Source organism: Rhipicephalus sanguineus, chromosome 10, assembly GCF_013339695.2.
Source record: "Rhipicephalus sanguineus isolate Rsan-2018 chromosome 10, BIME_Rsan_1.4, whole genome shotgun sequence".
Classification (NCBI taxonomy): Eukaryota; Metazoa; Arthropoda; class Arachnida; order Ixodida; family Ixodidae; genus Rhipicephalus; species Rhipicephalus sanguineus.
The window spans coordinates 1177410-1198359 of NC_051185.1; the positions used below are offsets into that span (position 1 = coordinate 1177410).

The 20950-nt window shown below is 44.8% G+C and overlaps 1 protein-coding gene across 6 annotated transcripts in view; it reads right to left on the minus strand.

Moving 5' to 3' along the window:
* Window positions 1-20950, minus strand: part of LOC119372693 (serine/threonine-protein kinase WNK4) — a 352802-nt gene that overhangs the window by 66039 nt on the left and 265813 nt on the right. For 5 of the 6 annotated variants that reach the window (XM_049419747.1, XM_037643142.2, XM_049419750.1 and 2 more), the window contains 3 exons: window positions 9872-10329; window positions 6254-6901; window positions 6011-6084 (listed from right to left, as the gene is read on the minus strand). In XM_049419747.1, the coding sequence (XP_049275704.1) occupies window positions 6011-6084; window positions 6254-6901; window positions 9872-10329 (1180 nt within the window). The remainder of the gene's footprint in view (window positions 1-6010; window positions 6085-6253; window positions 6902-9871; window positions 10330-20950) is intronic. The other variant, XM_049419751.1, reaches the window with a different exon arrangement.

The window sequence follows — 20950 nt, forward strand, 5'->3', positions numbered from 1 at the left end:
GCAAACTGTGTGCGAAGTTGAATGAAACGTGTGCAGACGCGTATCACCAATTACTTCAGTTAATGAGGGGTGTCCTGTGATTTGTGAATAAATGCAAGTCTTCTGAAACTTCCCCCTCGTGTTTTAGCTCAATGCACATGCGCCACTGCAGGTGAGCCCTCCATTCAATTAGCTTTCATTAATTCGAACTTCTTTTAATTTGAACAAATTTTCGGGCCCCTTCGAGTTCAAATTATCGAGGTTCGACTGTATTTCCACACATATGGGACTATTTTAGTATACACATCTTCCTTTTGGTGTTTCATCGGCAGCAGCCTTTTTTCCGAAAAGAAATGGAGAACCTTCTTCAAAGGGCCGCCGCATATTGCAGTATAGTACATTGATGACATTCTTGTTACTGGCCTGAATGATAAAGAGCACCTTAACCTCAGAGCTGTTCTGCCTCGACCTTGTGACGTTAGACTCCAGCTGAAGTTCAACAATTTCTTTTTCAACAATTGAAGTTGAACAATTCTGTGCCACAGGTTGAGTACCTAGGACACAACATAAGCAAAGAAGGGCTATCTCCAAGCATGAGCAAGGTATCTGCAATCCTCAATACACACCTGCAGCTCAAAGCGACAAGGAACTCCAAAGTTTTATTGGGCTTTAGAATTTACAGATTCATTTTCTTCCAAACCTTTCTGCATGGCTCTGCCCTCTGCATTTGCTGCTCATGAACAAGAAATAATGGGTCTGGGGAAAAGAGCAAGAAGATGCATTCACTACAGTGAAGCATCTGGTAACGCCAGCTCCAGTCATAATATACATTTGAACCCAGCAAAATCCCTGTGTACTGACGCGTCCCCGTGTGAGATCGATGCAGTTTTGGCACATCAAGAAGCTGATGGTTGAGAACTGCCCATTGCCTTTGCCTCCTCAAGCTTGTCTCGTGTAGAGCAAAACTACAGCAAGATTGACGGAGGCGTTAAACTTCGTATCTGGTGTGGGAAAATCCTCAAACTGCCCCTCCTTGTTGCTGAAACACGATGATGAACAAAAAGATTATGCCAAGAAAACTGCGACAATTGATAAGCCTAAAGTGTTGGCCTTAGTTGACACTGGCACGGACTTTTCGATCATGGTTGAGCCACTGGCACAAGTCTGAATGAAATGGCCGGGCCCTTATATTCGGAATGCTGGAGGCCAGGTAATAAAACCTACAGGCAAATGAACAGTAAGACTCACCATCAGGAATATAAATTTTATAGCCACATTCATAGTTCTGCCGGTGTGCTGCAAATCGCTCATACTAGAAATGGACTTCCTAGGGAGAGTACGCCACTGTTGTCAACATATGAGACAGTGTGATAACATTTGGCTCGCACAATCCCATGGTGCAGAACGACAACTCAAGGCGTTATGTGTGGTCAATGAAAACATCTGCATACCACCACTATTATGCAGCCTTGTTTTTGTCAGCTCTAACTGCCATTCTCTTCCATCAAGGTGTTTCCATCACTCACGGCATTGTCAGCTTTGTTGATGGGCGTGCTCCCGACAAATTTCACAAATGAATGCTGGCACATCAGTAAAGGCACCGTTGTGGCATAGGCCATACTCAAGACTCAAGAATCAACCATAATCAAGAATGTTTTCCTATACAAGGGGAAGCAATGGCTCATACAGTACCATATAAACCTGCTGTTGACGTTAGCCCAAGTTTAACGCCCACAGAAAAACATCAGCTTATGGTAATGCTTGACCAGTTTAAGGAGTGCTTCTCCTTGATGTGAAGGGTGGGTCAAATGCTTAACGTGAGGCAATACAGCAGCAGGTCAAGAAGGTGCTAGAGGATGATGAAATTCAACCATCAAAAAGCCCTCATACATCACGTGTATTGTTTGTAAAAAAGAAAGATGGTAGCTTGCGCTTCTGCATTGATTACCGTAGCTGAATCATGTTGTGAAGAAAGACGTTTATCCGTTGCCAGCGAATGATGACTCTTCGGACAGGCTAAGGCATGCGCGCTACTTCTTGTCTATGCACGTTTAAAGTGGATACCGGCAAATAGAAGTAGATGAGCGTTATTGAAGAAAGACTGCATTCCTGGTGCTTGATGGGCTTCACAAATTCAAGGTCCTCCCTTTCGGTTTATGCTCGGCCCTAGCCATGTGTCAAAAGCTCATGGATACTGTTCTGTCCAGCCTAATATGGAAAACGTGTCTCTTTTTATCTGCCATGCCACATTAGAAGAAAAACACCTAAAACAGCTGCTGTCGGTTCTTCAAGCCATACGGTCCACAGGACTCGCATTGAAACCAGCCACCTCAGCTTTGAAGCACTTCACTTCCTAGGGTCAGCCTAAAAGGTGTTAGACCTGATCCAGATAAAATTGAAGTCGCCACAAAGTGCGCAAGACCTATGGAGCAGTCAGATGCTTCCTGGGTCTCTGCGCCTATTACCGGCGATTTAAAGAGGACTTTGCAAACACTGCTTCTGCACTCAGTACCTGCCTCACAAGGGAATATTCTGCGTTTTTGTTGGTCAACAGCAAGAAGCATCATTCCATGAGTTACGGCAGTGTCTACCAATTCCGCTGGTGCTCGCTCACTTTGACAGGAATGCAACAACAGCCAGAGAGAGCAGCTGCCTATGCTAGCAGAACCTTATCACGTGCCGAGCCCAATTATTCGACCACTGAGAAGGAATGTCTGGCTGTTGTTTGGGCAGTCACAAAGTTTCACCTGTATTAAAATGACCGTGCTTTCCAAGTGGTAAGTGGCCATCACTCCCTTTGTTGGTTGATCAGCATGAAAGACCCATCTGGACGTTTGGCACGCTGAAGCTTACGTCTTCAAGAGTACAACATGACAGTAGTGTACAAACCGCCGATTAAACCATCAAGGATGACGAATACGCAGTCTTTTCAGGAGTTGTTGACGTGGCTGTCAGCTCTAGGAAAATTCTACGCAGCTTTCTCACGATTGCCCCACATATATTAGCATGCTTCCTTGCAGTGCAAATGAATTATAAATGACAAATTGCTCCTTGGAGGAACAACCACCAATGGAAACATTAACATGCTCGATTTACTGCTGAAAAAGTGCACTTGTGTAATATGCAAACTGCCATACCTTCAAGACAACAGTGGCCTTTTCTTTTTTTAAAATGCAGCATTACTCAGGTATGTTCCATGCACACTTGCAATTTGTGCTGGAAATGTGAACTGTGGCTAGTTAATAATAATAATAATACTAATTATACATGCTAAGAAAACTAGCTGGACTAAAGTCTAGCAGAAGAAAATATAACACACATATACTACCTGAACAGTGTCAAGTCAAGGATGATGAACTAATAATGGAAAAGAAACACTACAACTTTTGCTACCTTTATTAAAAAATGCAATTAATAGTGAGCAGCTTTTTGATATCACAGAAATTTCCTTGAATGATAAATGAAGTGTATTATTGAGAAGAACACTAAAAACTTATTCACGCTTACACTTACTTCTGTAGTTATTTAGTAATTCAGCCTGGCTTCCTTGAACCTTTTGCTGCATCAAATGGTATGGGACACTACGCACGAAAACTTAATTACTGCTCTAGAGATGGTCAAAAACAACTCGGCACGTTTCATTTATGCAATTTACAGCAAGTATAACTACACGAAATCAAACCTTTCCAAGCTGTACTTCAGAAATCATAGCGCACTAAACACGAGACAAGATGAACAGAGGACTTCACCAAGGTTGCTATTTGGGCCTGTTGGTTTGCCATTAGTGGGTAAAACATTGCGCATAAATGACACACACAAAAGAAGAGACGTTGTAACACACAGAGGACAAGCGCTCACTTTCAACAAATATTTTCTGAAACTGCAAGAGGAAACAACTGGCAGAAAGAAAGCAAATAGACGCGTGTCATCTAAGCCAAAAACTCAAGCTTTTTCTTAGATGAAACAACAGACACGTTCATTTCCTGCCCTGGCTATCTCGGATGCTTCTACAATTTCTCTAGTAATCTTGTTGAAATGGCAATACAGAGCAACTGCCTGATAAAAAGAGGAAGACACTGTGGCTTTGCATCACATTTCTTACAATGGGCAGCAATTTGTCCACCTATGGCAGCATTTCCCACCTTTTGTTGTGCTCGAGCAGACGCATGTTCAGGCATCTGCCAGTCTAGCCTACATAATGCCTTCCACATGAAGGCGAAATTTTGTATACAACGCATCTTGTGCACGGGACATAAACATTTTTATTTCTGATAGAACAAACAGGGTTCTGCTTCCTTGTAGGGCAGCTCAACTTACACAACCTCAAAAGCCTATTTGGCACTGTGAGCACAACCTTGATGTCAGACCGCTGCCCAACCTTCTTTAAATTGTGAGAAAATTTGCGAAGGTAGGGGATTACAGCCACCTTTTCTTGCCTTTTTTTCTTCACTCAATTGTGATGAAGACTTCCTTTTTCAGTGCAGGCCTTCAGTGACCCATGCCTCAGCTTGCTTTTCAAGGCTTTCATCCACCTGCAGCGGGCTAAGACCAGGGGAGCAACAGCCGAAATAGAATTTGAAGCTATTTCTGGAGCAGCAAAATGTTGCTTTTGGAGAACGCAAATACTAATTTGGAGTAGCATAACAAAGAAGGCTCACTTATAGAAAAGAAAAAAAATACCTATAAACCATTCAACATCAGTTAACTCATGCACAGTGCACGTGAGCACTGTTATTTCAATAAAAGCAGTGTGTTGAATCACCCCACAGTGCAAACAATGACCAAGTCCACATTGGCATTTGCAGCACCTGTCAAATCATTAGACAGGCACTGCAAATGCTCATGTATACCTGCCAACCGGCGACCTTGAAATTCGGGAGAGACGTAAAGCAGGAGAGAGTGACAGTGGTGGAAAAAGGAAGTGGGCATACACTTTTTCATATTATTTGTCAGGACTGCAGAAACGTCATTACACAGCTCTGAATGATTGCCAGTAATTTTTTAGTCATCAGCCATCATACTAGTCCTAGTAATTATAGGGCGCGTGCATGTGTGAGTAATCAAGGAACAATTTGTGTTGTGTCCCGTGAGAGGTAGTACTAATAGCCCCTTCTAAATATTAGTTCGCTTTTCCGCAGAGCACTAGTGTATCGCGGGGAAAGTGGCTTAAGAGTTTTGCATGCAATAGAAGGCCAGGAAATTTCAGAACCACTGTATTTTTTTCTATTATTTTTCGTGGTGGAGTTAGGGTTACGGCTAGGGTCTGTGCGTTTGAAATGGATTGGATGATGATGCCCAAACTGCAGGTGGCCAACGTGGCCTCCATTTCTTGCTAAAATTAGCGCGACTGAGAAAATTTTGAGGCTGGTCAGGCATTTTGGTGCTGTGTGGCACAATTTCAACAAATTTCATGGTTTTGGCTCAGCTTGGCGCAAAAATAAGGAATTGTATCAAATTGGCACAATTGGCGCAGCTGTTGCACCCCTGTAAGACCCTAAGAGATAAGAAGACAGCACAGTGGACCAGAGAACAAACAGGGGTAGCCAATACCTTAGTAGATATCAAAAGGAAAAAATGAACCTGGGAGGTCCCATCACGAGAAGGAGAGATGACAGATGGTCACTTAGAACATTTGAATGGATATCAGGAGGTGGGAAGCGTGGCCGAGGATGGCAAAAACTTAGGTGGCAGTTGGGAAAAGGAAGTTTGCAGGCATAAAATGGAATCGCAGTTGGGAGAAGCAATGCAGTTGGGAGAGACGAGCGCAAATTCCAGCTTGTGGGCCGCATCAGAAGTGTTGACGCTGCACGAGGGGCCAGACATGGAGCCACCTGGCCTCTCTCAAGCACTTTCCCCACACTAGTGTGGAGGCTTTGTGTCACAGCCATGAACAGTCTACGCGAGTCCCGTCATGATGCGATTCACACTGTTAACATTATAACACTTGCACACTTTACCCACCAGGTTTTGCTGTAGCTAAATGAGCGGCCATGTCTCGGCCATTTGCTGAAAAGTGGTTGCCGACACTTACCGTGCTAGTAGCTGCTTGAGGAATTCCTCCGGGTCATCTGGTTCTTCGGGTTCCCTGTCCGAGGTGAGAGCTGCCTGCACAGAAGAGGTCAAGTGCACAAGTTGTGCCAGGAGAGTGACACGAGCCCTTTGCATTGAAAGCCTCCACCGAACCAGGCGAGAAGCAAAAAGCCCCCAGGATTGCCGCTAGCCAAGCTTGCAGAGAGAAGCGAAGCCCAAGCTGCCAAGCAGGCCCTGCCCTTACCAAGAACTGGCTCAAGGACAGGCTGCGCCCACAGTCAACCAGGCTTGTGCCACGTGCTCTCTCGGCACTGCCCACTGGGATTGCGCGTGGAGCACTGCAGTGGCGCTGCAGTGGTGGTGAGCTGCAGGGTGAGGAGCTCCAGGGTGGGGACGCTGCGGGGCTCAGGCCTGCACAGCGCTCACAGCCTTCCTTGGGGCTCAGGGAGGATAGGCTGCGTGCCTTGGCCAGGGTCGGGGGCTCCAAGGAAAGCAGGAAACGCCGCGACTGGGGAGACAGGGTGCCCACACAGGCATTCTTGTGCACCGGCCGCTCCGTCTGCACCTCGGCATCGCGCACATGCACGCGCACTTTCCACGCCTCACTGGCCGGGGGCAGTGACTCCAGAGAGGCTTGTGACAGGGACGAAAGGTCGCCACCAGAGTCAGAAGAACGCAGGTAGCCACGCATAATCTTGGCCAGGGCAAGTTCAAGGGATGTGTCAAAGTGCCTCTCTGCACCGTATGGGAATGTGGCATAGGGATCAGGGCTGTCGTCCAGTGTTTGACACGAGGAGTCATGGCTGAAGAGATGCGCAGCAAGACGACCTCGGGCAGGTGGCCGCTCAGGGTGCAGTGTGTGGCGAGAGAGCGGAGGGGGCGAGGGCTGCCACTAGAGGTGCGACACAGGTTGGTGGGCATTTCAAAAAAAACCTTCCATACCAATGCTGTGCTCACAGTGACATCTTGAAGACCACATTTTGAATGGTAGTCTTTTTTAAAAAAGCTTCACAAGGCGCACATACACCTTCTCTCATGCCCAATTTTTTTTTCTATTTTGCTTATAGAACTTACTCAATTATCAAACACATACTTCCTGGAAGCAATTTAGCTGTTTTAAACAATATAATATCCCAGATCTCACACAGTATTCATGGGAAGTTTTCTAGAAGCAAAAATGGCGAACGTAGTCACCCACCAATTTTTTAGACATCTTGATTTTTCAGACCTGCTTGGCTCCTGCAGCGTTACAACGTATCCATAGCAGCGATGTATATCTCCATTGCTGCCAGGTGTCAGACGTTATCGTTGTTCAACTGTGAGATTGAATGCCCAGGCTAGGCTGACGGCCTCAGCAGCCTGGCTAGTAGCACACTGAAATACCGTCCAATTTATCAGACTCCCTAGGCACTGTGAAACCATACGAAAAATTACCATACGAAAAATTGGGCAGTACAAAATAACAAATGCAATGAAATAGCTTTGAAGGTCTGCTAGTACACCACGACATGTATGTCACGGTGTTTGTATATCAAACCCTCATGAGCATTGCCCACTGCCACTGCTGGGGCTCGCAGTGTATGCACACATTTGGGCAGGAGTGTTCATCGTACCTGCTTCGCTCCTGACTGTGAGTGTTGAGCATCTTGTTAGGTAAACGCGATAGTGAGCTGCTTTTGTTCCTGCAAGCAACGCACCTCTGCAGTGCACCTAAAGAAGCAGCAGCAAATGACAGTTGCCCATTAAAAGTGTGCAGTACACTTACAATTACACTGCCAAGATGCTCATCTAATAGGGATGTCAGCAACTAAGTCATACTGGCGTATTTGCCAGAGGCCACCATCACGCCTCTGTGCAGTTCTTGCATCATTGCACTTGCTTCAATGCCGGAATCGTTGCTTGACTGATCTCTCCACTTACCAAAAAGGCAGAATCTACTGGGGCCACATCACAAGTTGAGGGGCACGGTTGACATTTATGCCACAAAAAGTGATCACAATAAAGTGTTTTTGCCATTTCTACACTCCACTCTAAGCAGAGTGAGAGTGCACATGCGTCCTCTAAGCTGAGCCGCAAGAGGTCTAGTGGAGCGAAAAGCACGGCCCGCTTACATGCAGTCTATGTTACTGCCAGTTTTCGCTGGTGATGGGAGATTGATCTGCACTGACTCCGCTTATTCTAATATGGCTGCCTCCAGGAACACCATGCTTCCCATGTTATTCTGCACAGTGCAAGCAGCGGAAGCGCTTTTCAATAGACAGAGATTTGTGCTTACTTAAACGTTACCCACTTAAGAAAATTGATGTGAAGCAAACAAGACTGCAAAAACATTGCCAGTGCATTGGAATTGAAATGAATATGCAATTCAGCGACTATCTCGTAGCTATCTTCAAGATGGTGCTTAATTTATTTCATTTCGAGGAAACTGACTGGTAATGCATTAAGGCCAAATTCCATATACGCGAAAATGCATACGACAGCGACGAGCGACGCGACGTAGATCGTCTTCGCGCAAGCGGTCGCTTGGATGCGCAAACCCAATTCACGCGACGGCCTCGGCGAGCGATCTCCACTGTTGCTGGCATGAGGGCGTTTACTCGTACCAAAAGTGGCCCGCTGTCAGCGGTATGCAATGTAAAATACGATGTTTTGTTGCATAATGGCACATAAAATGTTTATCATTTTATGATAAACAGTAGATTCTGCCTTATATTGGCATTACCTTGCAGCATTTTTTTCGATCCCATCACTGCTGCTACGTGCCGCCAAGCCACGTCACAGACGGCGCGGGACTTGTAGTTCCCGACCCTGAGGTTCCGTAACGCACGTTCGCGTTCAACAACGTCAACACTGCGCTCGTCGCCGTTGGCCATGTTGATGAACGTTGTTGATGCGCGTCGATAAGAAAGTGGCGGCAATCAGCAATACGTCACTGATGCATCTTGTTCCGGTGTTTTGCTATTGGCTGCTTGAGCACAGCACTTCCGGGTGACGAGCAATGGATTCCAAATCTTAAAAACCAAGCGATCGCGCGAAACTTACCACGCGACATGTCGCACGAACGACCTGTTTCGTCGCTCATAGCATCACTCGTCGCTGTCGCATGCATTTTCGCGCATATGGAGTTTGGCCTTTATAAGTGCATGTGAAAATACTTCACTAAACTTGTGCGTTATATGTATTTGTTTTACTTGGTAAAAGTGACAAAAGTTTTCTTATTTTGTTTCACTATGCTGAATTTGGCCAGAGGACGCTGCAACTGCAAAAAGTCTGCTCTGCAATGAAAAACGCCTAACTAAACTGAGAAAATCGCCTGCTGCTCCTTTGCAGCTTAGAGGGGCAATTCAGAACGACGTGCACCATAACAATGCTAAACTAAAACACTTAACCGGCAGGCACTGCATACGACGACATTTGGCTTTAAAGGGACTGGGTGGAAGATTAGTCCCCGTTACGTTTTAACCGTTAGTATGTATAAAATGGGTATGCAATCATGAGATTTTACTCAGAGGACACAGCAGGACAGTGTGTCCCATGACAGTGGCCTCTTCCGATTTTTTTATACACTTCACTGTACAATTTTGTGTTCATTGTAGTGAAGCTGACTTTTGAAATCCATTATGGTTGTAAACCGATCGGTGAACAGAGAGAGCTGGTTTAAGGCTGCGAGATAATCGAAGCGGCAGCCATGGTGCTTTCGACAAATGCCAGTTTGAGCATAAAATCAGAGGTCCAAAATTTCTTCTGCAGGGTACAGGATAACGCTTGCCAAGATATCAAGCATGTCCGAAAAATTGGTCGTTGACAACTGTAAAGGGCCACTTGACAATAATTCCTTGGTTCAAGAACAGTGCTGGCTCACCTTGGTATGCTCATCAAGGTCAACGATTGGTGGTTTTTGCTTGGCTACCAGACCAGTGGCTGCAACATCGTCCACGACTGTGGTCACTTGGAAGCGACCACAGCTTACTGGCACAGGTGGTGCTTTCATCTCGGTGCTGCTGGTTTGAGTGGCTGTGCTTACCACATAGCCACCACGGGTCAATTCCCCATCGACGTGGTTGCCAACTGTTGTTTCGTGGGGGCACGTGGTTGTCGATGCTGGAGGCATCGGTGGAATGGGTGAGGTGGCTGTTGTGGCAACAGTGGGTGCCTCTACCACAATGACCGAAGGAGCAGTGGTCGCAGACGGCGTTGGGGTCAGGGTAAAAGACGATGATGGCGTCGATGGCAGGCTGGCTGAACTCCCAAGGAGAGGGTCATCACGCACAGGGGTCACATGGAAGCGGGAAAAGCGACCTGCTGCAGGTGGCCCAGCAGCTGTGGAGAGAAGACTCGGCTGACAATGGCAGAACAAATGAGGAATTCATCCACAAGCTAAGGAGACCCAATGCAAATTCACAACTGTTGTTAACAAAAGAACTCGGCAGATACCCTCAAATGCCAGATGAGCAATCAATTTCCAATAATGTTTGCCAATGTTCATAATGTGTATAAGGCCATGTTTATGAATGACCACATCTCCTCATTATTTTACCTGTGACTTGGTCATGGAGCCTATTCTGTTTATTGCTATTAGGATAAAAGAAAAAATTTATCAATATTTTATAATTGCGTGGTGTTGACAGCCTCAATGATAAGTTTTTAAAAGAAAGTTAATAAAGGCACCTTCTTATCATACCTACATGACTAATCCCTTGAGCCCGGTTGTCTTCCTAATAAGTGGAAACTAAGCAAGCTGGTTTCTCTCATTTCTCATTATCAACCCCTGTAAGATTACACAACAAAATACCTTGTATTATGATCTTGACATCTCTTGCATTTGCTCTTTAGTTTACTTCTATCCTTGATTAATTTCCTTTTTCTTGCTGCATTCCTGTGCCTTTGGGCTTCATGTCTCATTTTCTTTTCTTTTTTTTCTGTACTTCGTGCAACAAAAGCCATTCATGGGCACTTACAGAAACTTACGAACGAGTGAGCATCTATTTCCACCTACCAATTCTCTCAGAGGCGAATTCACTGTTCAACCATCGCTAGCATGGCTGCCACAAGACATTTTCACGGGAGATACAGCTCCTTGGTTTGACACAAACTTCACTTCATTCTTGACCAGGGCTCCTCTGGATTTTTCACAAGCACTTCATAAAGTTTCACACCAGATATGTTTTACAAATCCAATAGCCTTAATCTTGACACTGAAGTTACGTCATGGACACAGTTTTTCCTCTCGTGACTGCTTTCAGTTGATGAACGCCAATCAGACTTCAGTAGACTCAAGCATACTCTAAGGGGGAGCCCTTGCTTGGTCATTGATCAAAATTCAAGATGGCGGCAGAAGAACTGCGCGTGCTTCCAATTAAATGCGTTATTGAATAGGCATGCATTCACTGTTGTTATTAGCCCTCGTCAAGCGATTAAAAACACTGAATGAAGCAGTGAAACTGGCAGGAGGGCAGGGGGGGGGGGGGGCTTGCTTGGTCATTGGCGGATATTTCAAATTTACAGAAAAAGGGAGGGGGCGCTTGCTCGGGATTTTGCAGTACCTCTACCTAATGTTTAGCCAGCATGGATCGATCTCACAAAGTAGGCAGGCCTTAATGTCAGACTAAACATGTTATAAATAATTTGTTCCTAGCACCTCTGAATGTTGGAACCACTCTCCCTGACATTTAGTAGATGTTAATGACTTCATTAACTTTAAAACAGCCATATGAAATCTCAATTGGTCATTTTTAACGGTTTTCTTTTTATTAGTTTTTCTTGTGTTGCATTTCGCAACATGGCACACAAAATGAAGTCGAGGTTTTGATTGAAGTCAGTCTGGTCGGGAAGTAACATCATAAAAAGCAAAAGAGGGATTCAAAGTATGCCCCCCTCCCCCCTTTTTCTTTGTAGTGTACTCAGAGAGTGCAACGGTACAACATTTGCAGTGTGAAAGTGCCACAGAATAAAGCTTGGTGAAAAAGAAACCATCCCTGTCACATGGGAGCTAAGCCTGAAACAGAGCAGGAAGGTAATCTGTGCCTCATGTGCATATTTCTCTACGAATGCAGCAAAACATCGCTAATTACCAGAAATGTAGCATATCTATGCACTCAGTGCACTAATCTCCTGACACTGCTATGAACAAGGAAATAAATGCAATGCCACAGTACATGTTGCCTATAGTACCCTCCATAAAATCAAATTTTTCCTAAGAGTTTCAAAGTAAATCAGCATATCACAATACACTAAAAAAACAAGAATTTGAACAAAAGCTACGGTATGCTGAACATTCCCGAGTGAAATTCCAGCTTGATGTCAACTGAATTGCAAATGTTCAACAACCCACAACTTCTGTTCAGATGGGTTTAGAACCTCCATTCTTGTGCTACTGCATACTGTTCTCATTCCAGATTATTGTGATATACTGATTTACTTTGCAACTCCCACAGTTTAGAAAAAAAAAAAATGTACTCCAAAAAAGGCACCTGAAGTGTCTGATAGTTTAAAAACTGCATAATATATACTGGAAAATAAATGCATATCTCAAATCAGCACACACACACACACACACACACACACACACACACACACACACACACACACACACACACACACACACACGCGCACACACACATGCACATATATATATAAATAAACACACACACACACACACACACACACACACACACACACACACACACACACACACACACACACACACACACACATAAACTCAGCAAGCTACATGAAAATTGATCAAGAATTTTTAAAATCTTTTAACTCTTTCGTTACCACACCTATTAGACCCAAGAACGAACAATGGCGGTGCAGCAGTCGCAGTGATATGTGATGTCACGGCAAGGGCTTGCTTGCTCCGCGGCCGAGGATCGCCTCTTTCTGCGCCCGCTGCGTACTAGCTCTTTCGCGATATGGTGGTGATTACTGCTCATTCTTGCGATGTAAATCTCCCAAGGTGGAAGTTTACACTACTAGGGAAAGTTAAGTAAGCTGTTGAAAGTTTAGATAATATAGCTTATAGTGGGCGAATTCCTGTCCAAACGGAAGATTCACTGTGAAAATGGGGATGCAGGACAGCAAGACATTCGTTTTCACTGCGTACTCCAGGACACCTGTGTTAAAAGATTATGCCAATGGTTCTAACTTCATTACAACTTGGCCCCATGGTTAGAAAATGCATCCTGAAGAATGACAAATCAAATTAGGACGTTTTCATTTCACTAACTACATTGTGGTTTATTGTACAAGTTATGTCTGCCTTTGCAGATTATCTAGGTGATTTGACAGAATTGCACTTTCTGCTACAGGAGACTTTAGATGAGTCTACCTATCATAAAGAATCCCTTAATACGTCCGGAACATTACACAAGGTAATACTGCCCGGCACACAATGGTTTCGGAAATGCTGAGATGTTAGTATACTTGATGGGAAACTTTGTGCGCAAAAACCAGACAATTCACAAGATGAGAGAGACAGGACGGGCGCTACTTTCATCTAACTTTATTTGCGGCTTCGCCAGCAAATATATGAAGAAAACACAAATGCGCAGAAATCAAATGCATTGTCACAAACACGTAATCACTACAGTAAAAATAATCAAGAAATTCTGTTTCTCCTTTCAAAGCTTTCTTGATTATTTCTTTATTATTTCTTGATTATTTTTACTGAAGCGATTATATGTTTTATATGATTTCTATGATTTCTGCGCATGTATGTTTTTATCATATATTTGCTGGTGAAGCCGCAAATAAAGTTAGGTGAAAGTACCGCCCGTCCTGTCTCTCTCGTCTTGTGAATTGTCTGGTTTTTGTGCACAAAGTTTCCCATCAGCTATGCACCATCTCACCGAATTTCAAGTTTTGTTAGTATACTTGGATTATGTAAACATTTCTTCTCAACACTCGTCTGGGATTATGTGGCCATATACCCCGATTTGCATGAACTGCTGGTCCGATCAACTGCCGGGTCACAAGATGCAATGTTAAATTCACATGGGAGCACTGGTGATAGCAATCGTCTGCAAAACAAACGGCTGAAAGTCAAAATAAGCGTTCTGAAGAGTTTCGATGGCGTTTTCAGTGACGTGGCCCACGTATTAAATTACACGTCCTTCGCCTCAATGAGTCAGTGAATGGTCTGGCATGTCATGTTTGCATAAAGGTTGGTGATGCTCAGGGGTAAATCAAATGCAAGGAAATTAATTTACGAGCTGGCTATCTAAACTACAGGTTTTCCTGCTCAATTTAATCCAAGTGCCAACCAAATTACCGTATAAACGCGTGTAAGGGCCGCACCCCGTTTTTTTGAAGTGCATATTCTAAAAAAAAAAAAAAAATCCGCGTAAGGGCCGCACCCACACTTTCCTCAACCAATACGTATTCAAAATGCGCGCGCGCGTAAGCTTCTAGGCGTAGTCGATATATGGCGCAAGGAAACGCAGTGTTAAGATGTTCGTGAAGTGGGCTAAAAATTTTAACTTTTTTATTAGTATTCGTAGACCCGCCAACTAAAGGTTAAAGCAGGATTTTAGCTTTAGCTTCTCACATCTCTATACAAATGGGCTATCGGCGCTATCCATATAGGCATTAGTATCACCAACTTTGGCATGGCGTTCGCGTTGATGGTTTTGTTTGTGCAGTTCAGCCAGCCATTTGCTGTAGTTTTCTGCACTGTTCAATGACCTTCGTGCTAGCTTGTTTTCTACACGGCGTTCACGTTTTGGCAAGATGGGCAAGTACCTGAATAGCCACACTGCTGGCTATAAGTTGAAGGTGATCGAGTATGCTCTCGAGCATGGGAAACGTGCCGCCGGCAGAAAACTCTACGTTGACGAGAAGTGTGTTCGACGTTGGTGTGCTCAAAAAGAAGCCTTGCGAAACACCAACAGCACTAAGCGTGCTTTCCGAGGAGAGCAGTGCAAGTTTCCCGATTTGGAAGAAGACTTGCTCCGCTATGTGACTGAAGTGCGGAATGATGGTCTTGCACTCACAACGGACATGCTGCGTGTGAAGGGACTAGCCTTGGCAACTGTACTTGGGTGGATCCTGTCTGCATGGAGCTCGGTGTCGACAGACATTGTGTCCCGAAGTTTTAAAGTCGCCGAGATATCTAACAGCTTGGATGGCACGGAAGATGACTGCTAGTGGGGTGACGGCGCTTCGCAGCACACAATCTCATCTCGGACTCCAAGTCTGAGGACTCGCCGAGTGACCACGATTGAGCACGTATGTCGCAAGAAATGTCGTATACTGCAATAAATGCTCTTCGTTCGCTAACTGGCGCGTTTTTACTTAAAAAAAAAAATGTCGCGTGTATGGGCTGCACCCTGAAAATGGGCCCTCATTTCTTGAAAAAAAAAGTGCGGCCCTTACACGCGTTTATACGGTAATCTGAGTGCCAGTCAATTTAACCCAGCCGCCACTCAATTTAATCTAAGTGCCAGTCATTTTAATTCAAGTGCCACTGAAATTAATCCAAACACCAGCGAATTTAATCCAAGCATGTCGTCCGTGACTACTTTACGACTTCAGGACGACCCAAAATTTTCCGAAATGCTTGGAGTGAATAGCTTTGGAGTGAATTAAAGGGTGATTTAATGAGGATGTGTAGAGTGAAGCACGAGTAAGTCACTAGTGATCACTTTGCCTAGTGTGACCGTTGTTGCACAAAATCCACCTTGGGATCGTATCAAAGTGCGATTAACTGAGCGCTTATGTTGGTACTGCTGCAAGCACCAATGACCTTGAGTTATTAGCGATCAATGGTGATGTGTTCAGCTGTATGGTCTCGTGCTTTCCTATAACGTTGCATCATGGTTATCAAACGTAAGGTCATTGAAAGGGCGTTACAGTTTTTGTGTGTAAAATATGGTGCGACTGAGTCACTAGTGATAAGAAATCACATCTTTTTATAGCAGACCCAGTTATAATTCGAGTGTGTACTCATTGGTATCAAACAAGTTGTCACTGAATGAGCATTGAAGTAGTGAGCGCTAATCACCCTGACGTATTAGCGATCACTAGTGATATGTTCTGATTGATGGTCTCGTACATTCCTGTAACGTTTCATAATGCCTGTGAAATGAAAATTTATTGAAAGGGTGATCCAATCTTACTCTCAAGGCATGGGAGGACGAAGTCACTAGTGATGACGACTCGCTTTTTCTGGTATCACAGACATGCCTATAATTCTAACATGTGGTGGTTGGTATCCGTAAAGCTGTCAATAGTTGAGCGTCAATGAAAACCTTGTTAAGCTAGAATATTTATGGTTACTAAATATGCAATGCAAATACCACAAAATACGTACGTTACGCGTACCTATGTAAAAATCCAAAAAGCGCTACCCACTTCGTCAGAATTTGATTTTGTAATGCATTGCTGGGAATGACGTGGAGAGAACAAAACGAAAGACAACATAGGGTGATGCGTAAACTAACAACTTACATTATTTCGAGCATGGAAAGGCTGTGTTGTGTTTCGTTTTCTTCTGTCCTTGAGATTTATGGCCGCGCATTACAAGGTGAAGTCGTACTGACTAGCCCCGTTGCAGCTTCATAAGCAATCCTATTTTTATTATATATATATATATATATAACTGTCGGCGACCGTTCCAGCAATTCGGAACGGACCTACTGGGCAGGGTGTCGGAACAAAATGTTTTTCGTTTCGGTTTTAGTTTCGTTCCACCGCAAAAAGTTCTGTTCCGTTTTTGTTCCAGAACGAAAAAAATTTTCCGTAACGGTTTGTAACGTTTCTTTTAATGTAAAAATCTGAAGTTAAGGTAATCATAAAAAACACTGGATTTGTGATGTAGTTACTTGCCCTCCTCTTAGGAAAATGGAACAAGCGTAAAACATGTTCTTCAGAAGAGCGGAAGTAACTGTACCACGAACTCCTACCAACTGCTTCCGGAAGGCAGACTTCGTGATGGCGGAACTTGCGGAAACCAGTGAAGATGGCGACAACCAGCGCATAGACGACGCGTTTCGTGAGTTGTCGTCCCTCTTCCCGGCTGCCGTTCCAACCGAAGTGTCTGCGGACAATTTCGTGGAAGCGGACTGCAATGTTCAGGCTGTCGCGAGCCTCGCTGATGAGGACATTGTAGCTGCGGTCGCAGGGGCCCAGGATGCCCAGGCCGACAGCTCAAGTGGCGACGAAGATCGTCCGGACGAGGCGGCGGCTACACGCGCATACTCTGCTGCTGAAGTGGCGGCAGCGTTCGGCTTGACTGGCCGTTTTTGCGGCGACATGGAGTGAACCGGGCTGTCGCACCTGGACAGCCTCGATAAGATCGAGGCCAGCGTCTTCAACTTCATTTCCAATACGAAGGAGCAGGCCAAGATAAGCGATTTTTTTTTTCACAAATAAAACATTGTGTTGCATCGTGTGTGCGGAATTAGTCATCATTCTTAAATGCGCCGATTGTAGGTGATCGTCCGCCACTGGTAAGGTCCCGCGGCCTGTATAATTTTATATCGAATTTTTCATACATCGAACTGATTCGCGATCCCCTTCGAGTTCGATATATCCGTGTTATACTGTAGCACAAACAAGTATTAATTTCAAAGACATAGTATTTATTTTCTGAAAAGACAGGATTTTTTTTAGGGGGCTCGATGCTTTGTGTCAAGGGAGTGAGCCCGATCCCAGAAGCAGCACGTCATTGATTGTACTCTCTGATGTCCGAGACTGCTGTTCTGATAAAAGGATCGCCAGGCCTGCGCGGAACACGCAGTGCAGTCACAGCGAAGGCTGGAAGAACGGACTTTGCAGAGCCCATGGTAGTCTCTTGGGGCAATTAATACAAGTGCACATGCAAGGTACCCACTACGCCATAAATCATCGTAATTTTTTCTAAGTAGCAAAGTTCCCATTATGCAATTTTTCGTCATTTTTCGGAGAATCGTTGTACCCGCTACACATCTGTAAGGCATATGCACTTTGTGCTTTGGCTGATGATGATGAAGAACTATGGCTGCGCACTTTGCAGTGGGTGGGAAGCAATATCGCGGAATAGGAGCCTCCATTCCATCCCAATTCCATTCCAGGGAATTAGAACTTGTCACAATTCCATTCCTTTCAATTTCTCGGAATGAAAAAACTTAGCTCATTCCCACTCCGGGAATGGCCGGGCAGTTCAATTCCATTCCTGAAATTCCTCAACGCAGGAAAGGCATCTTGATAGTTTTATCGAGTTAAGAATGAACGCCCCATAAAGCTGATGCCATCAGATGCATTAGGAACTGCAAAAGTACGCAAAACACGTTACCAAGATTGAGGGATAGTAGCTTGGCGACAAATCTCATGCTGTAAAGCCACCCTAATTCCCATAGGGGCAGTTCTTCCGCTACCTAAAGTATTTGCATGGTCAGCATGTTTCAACGAATGGTGATGTTTTAATAAGGTTTAAGCTAAAATGCTAAATGTGTTAATGCTAAAATGACGACATACCATATTTTTATGCTGAAAAAAGTAGTATTCAAGAAGACTAAGCAGTTTTGCCACGCGTCTGGAGCGGTCGTGAATATGGAGAAAACTAAGATTTGGTTAATGGGGAACAAAACCCTCTAGGTCTGCAGATATAATACGGAACACTGGGCTGCACCGCTCATCAGCACTGACGCTTGTCAAGCGCGCCTCGCAAGCATGGATGGGGTGAGAACTTTTTGTGTTCGCCTGTGTGCAGGTATGCAGTATCTTCCTTGTCGCAAAGGTCATTTATGTGTGTCAGGTACTAAACTGCTAGTGAGATAAAGATCAGGCTGTGCATAGAGTATTCGCCACTTTCGTGTGGACGAGGAGGTAAAACTTTATTTGACCAAGGGATTTGGGCACGTACGTCCCAGGGTCCCCGCAAGACCTCACTGCGCTATGCGTTCATGAGTTCATGCAGTTCCATGACGTGGGCAGCCTGGTCAGTGGGGGTATCAATACGAACCAACGCGCAGGGGTAGTTTGTTTCTCCCTTCAGTATCTGCTGGGATAATGCATTTGTTTGTACACTAACTTATGCCTCGGTTTGTGGTTGGCGCGTTGGTTACAAATGTACCGTGCTTGTAATCAGCCAAGCCATTTTAAAAATACTGCTTTATTGTTAAATTCGAGGCTCTGACTTACTAATGTTTGAAGTTTGAAAAACAGCACGTAGAGGAAACGTGGTCTATTTTCGGAAAAAGAGGTAATTCCATTCCCATTCCATTCGGTGCAAAAGGTGCCTAATTCCATTCCCATTCCATTCCAGGGTCGCGAAAATGTGGGGTGATTTCCGAGTCATTCCAATTGTGGAGTGGCAACTCCGCAACACTGGCGCTATTAGCATTGTGTGATGACTGGTTATTTTACTCTTCTGCCATGCTATATTACATATGTTAACACGATTCCTTGCCCGACATAACACCTGTATAGAGTATTTTTGCGAAGGAGTTACAAGCACCAGTGTGGCACTGTGGTGGAAGACCCGACTGCCACGAAGAGGGCGCAGGTTAAAATCCCATACGATTCAAGAAATTTGTTTCTCATTCATTTTTTTTTTATTTCACGTGATAGCGGTCACGAACACTGGCGGCGGCGAAAAAGTATGCCACCAAAATCAGCTGTTGTGAACTCATAACAGCTTTCGCTGTAACAAACTTCAGCGCCGACGATGCCCTCTCCACTTTGGCCTGCGTGAAAGGCGCGCAAAATTCCCCTTGCGTTAATACAAACAACTCTGGTTGCCACTATTTTCGTTTTTCGCACAATTTCAACATATCTTTGCTTTGGATTTTCTGCCTGAGGTACGCACTAATACTGTACACTGAGATATGCTCACACTGCACGAGCTCAGTTGTTCCGGATTGCGAAGTTTTCTCGCGAACCGAAAAACGACTGAAAAAATTTCGGTTTCACTCCGGAACGAAATACAGTCGAACCCACTTATAACGATCCCATATATAACGATCTATCGGTTATAACAACCATATTTGGGTGCACTTACGATTTCCGTATGCTAACCATTGAAGCTGCATCCACATATAGCGAACATTTTTTTAAAACCTCCTACTTTTACAGCGAACACTTGAGACACGCTCGCGGTAAAAATATGGCGCATACGAAGCGAAAAAAATTTAGAACGTGCCTTCTAAAGCCAGTTTCACATGCGAGCGACTGAGCGGCGGGGCCCACGGCGATCGAGCGGCACCAGGACGCTCCGACGCGGCTTCGTTTCACATGCACCACTCTTGCGCGGCGCGCGCCTCTGCGATGCTCAGTGATGGTTGTGGAAAGCGCCCGTTACCCGAGGGTTTCCTTTCTCCGAGTTCACTTGTTTTGGTGCGCTTGGGTTGAGAGTTTCACCAGCCTTCCACTTCGGTGCTCGATTTTCACGCGCCTAAACCTTGAATGATAAAATGTGCAGTGTATCAGAGTGCAATTATCAGAGACAACTTCAGTAGTCACGTTTATTTCTGTTCCACCTTTCTTATTTTACCACGCAAGCCTTGTTGCACGCTCATACACTGGGCCATGGAAAATCAAAAGAAAGAATTGGCTTTTGTGGTTTTAAGCTTTCACAGGGCTTTCGGTGGCTTTTGCTCTCGAATGCCGCAAGGCGTTGGTGCGCCATATGGGCCGGCAACCGGGTGCAAGCGGCCCAGTCGACGATATTTTGGGTTTGTGAAGGAGCTTGTCTCTCTTATGCCTATGCGCATTCCAGTAAAGAGGCGGTGGCATTAGTAGTCTTCAGGGTACGTGACCATTCAAAAAAAGAAAACAGCAAACTTTCCGAACGTGCTGGGCCAGAGTAGTAAACAAGAAAAAACAGCAGCATGTGCTGCGAACTACAAGTGCGGAGTGCCGTAGGGTCCCCCTGTCCGGACCTATGTTGGTGCCACGATTCGATAAAAATGCAAAAGAACAAAATGACACGTGCAAACGATTTGTCTGCTTTGATGGAAGC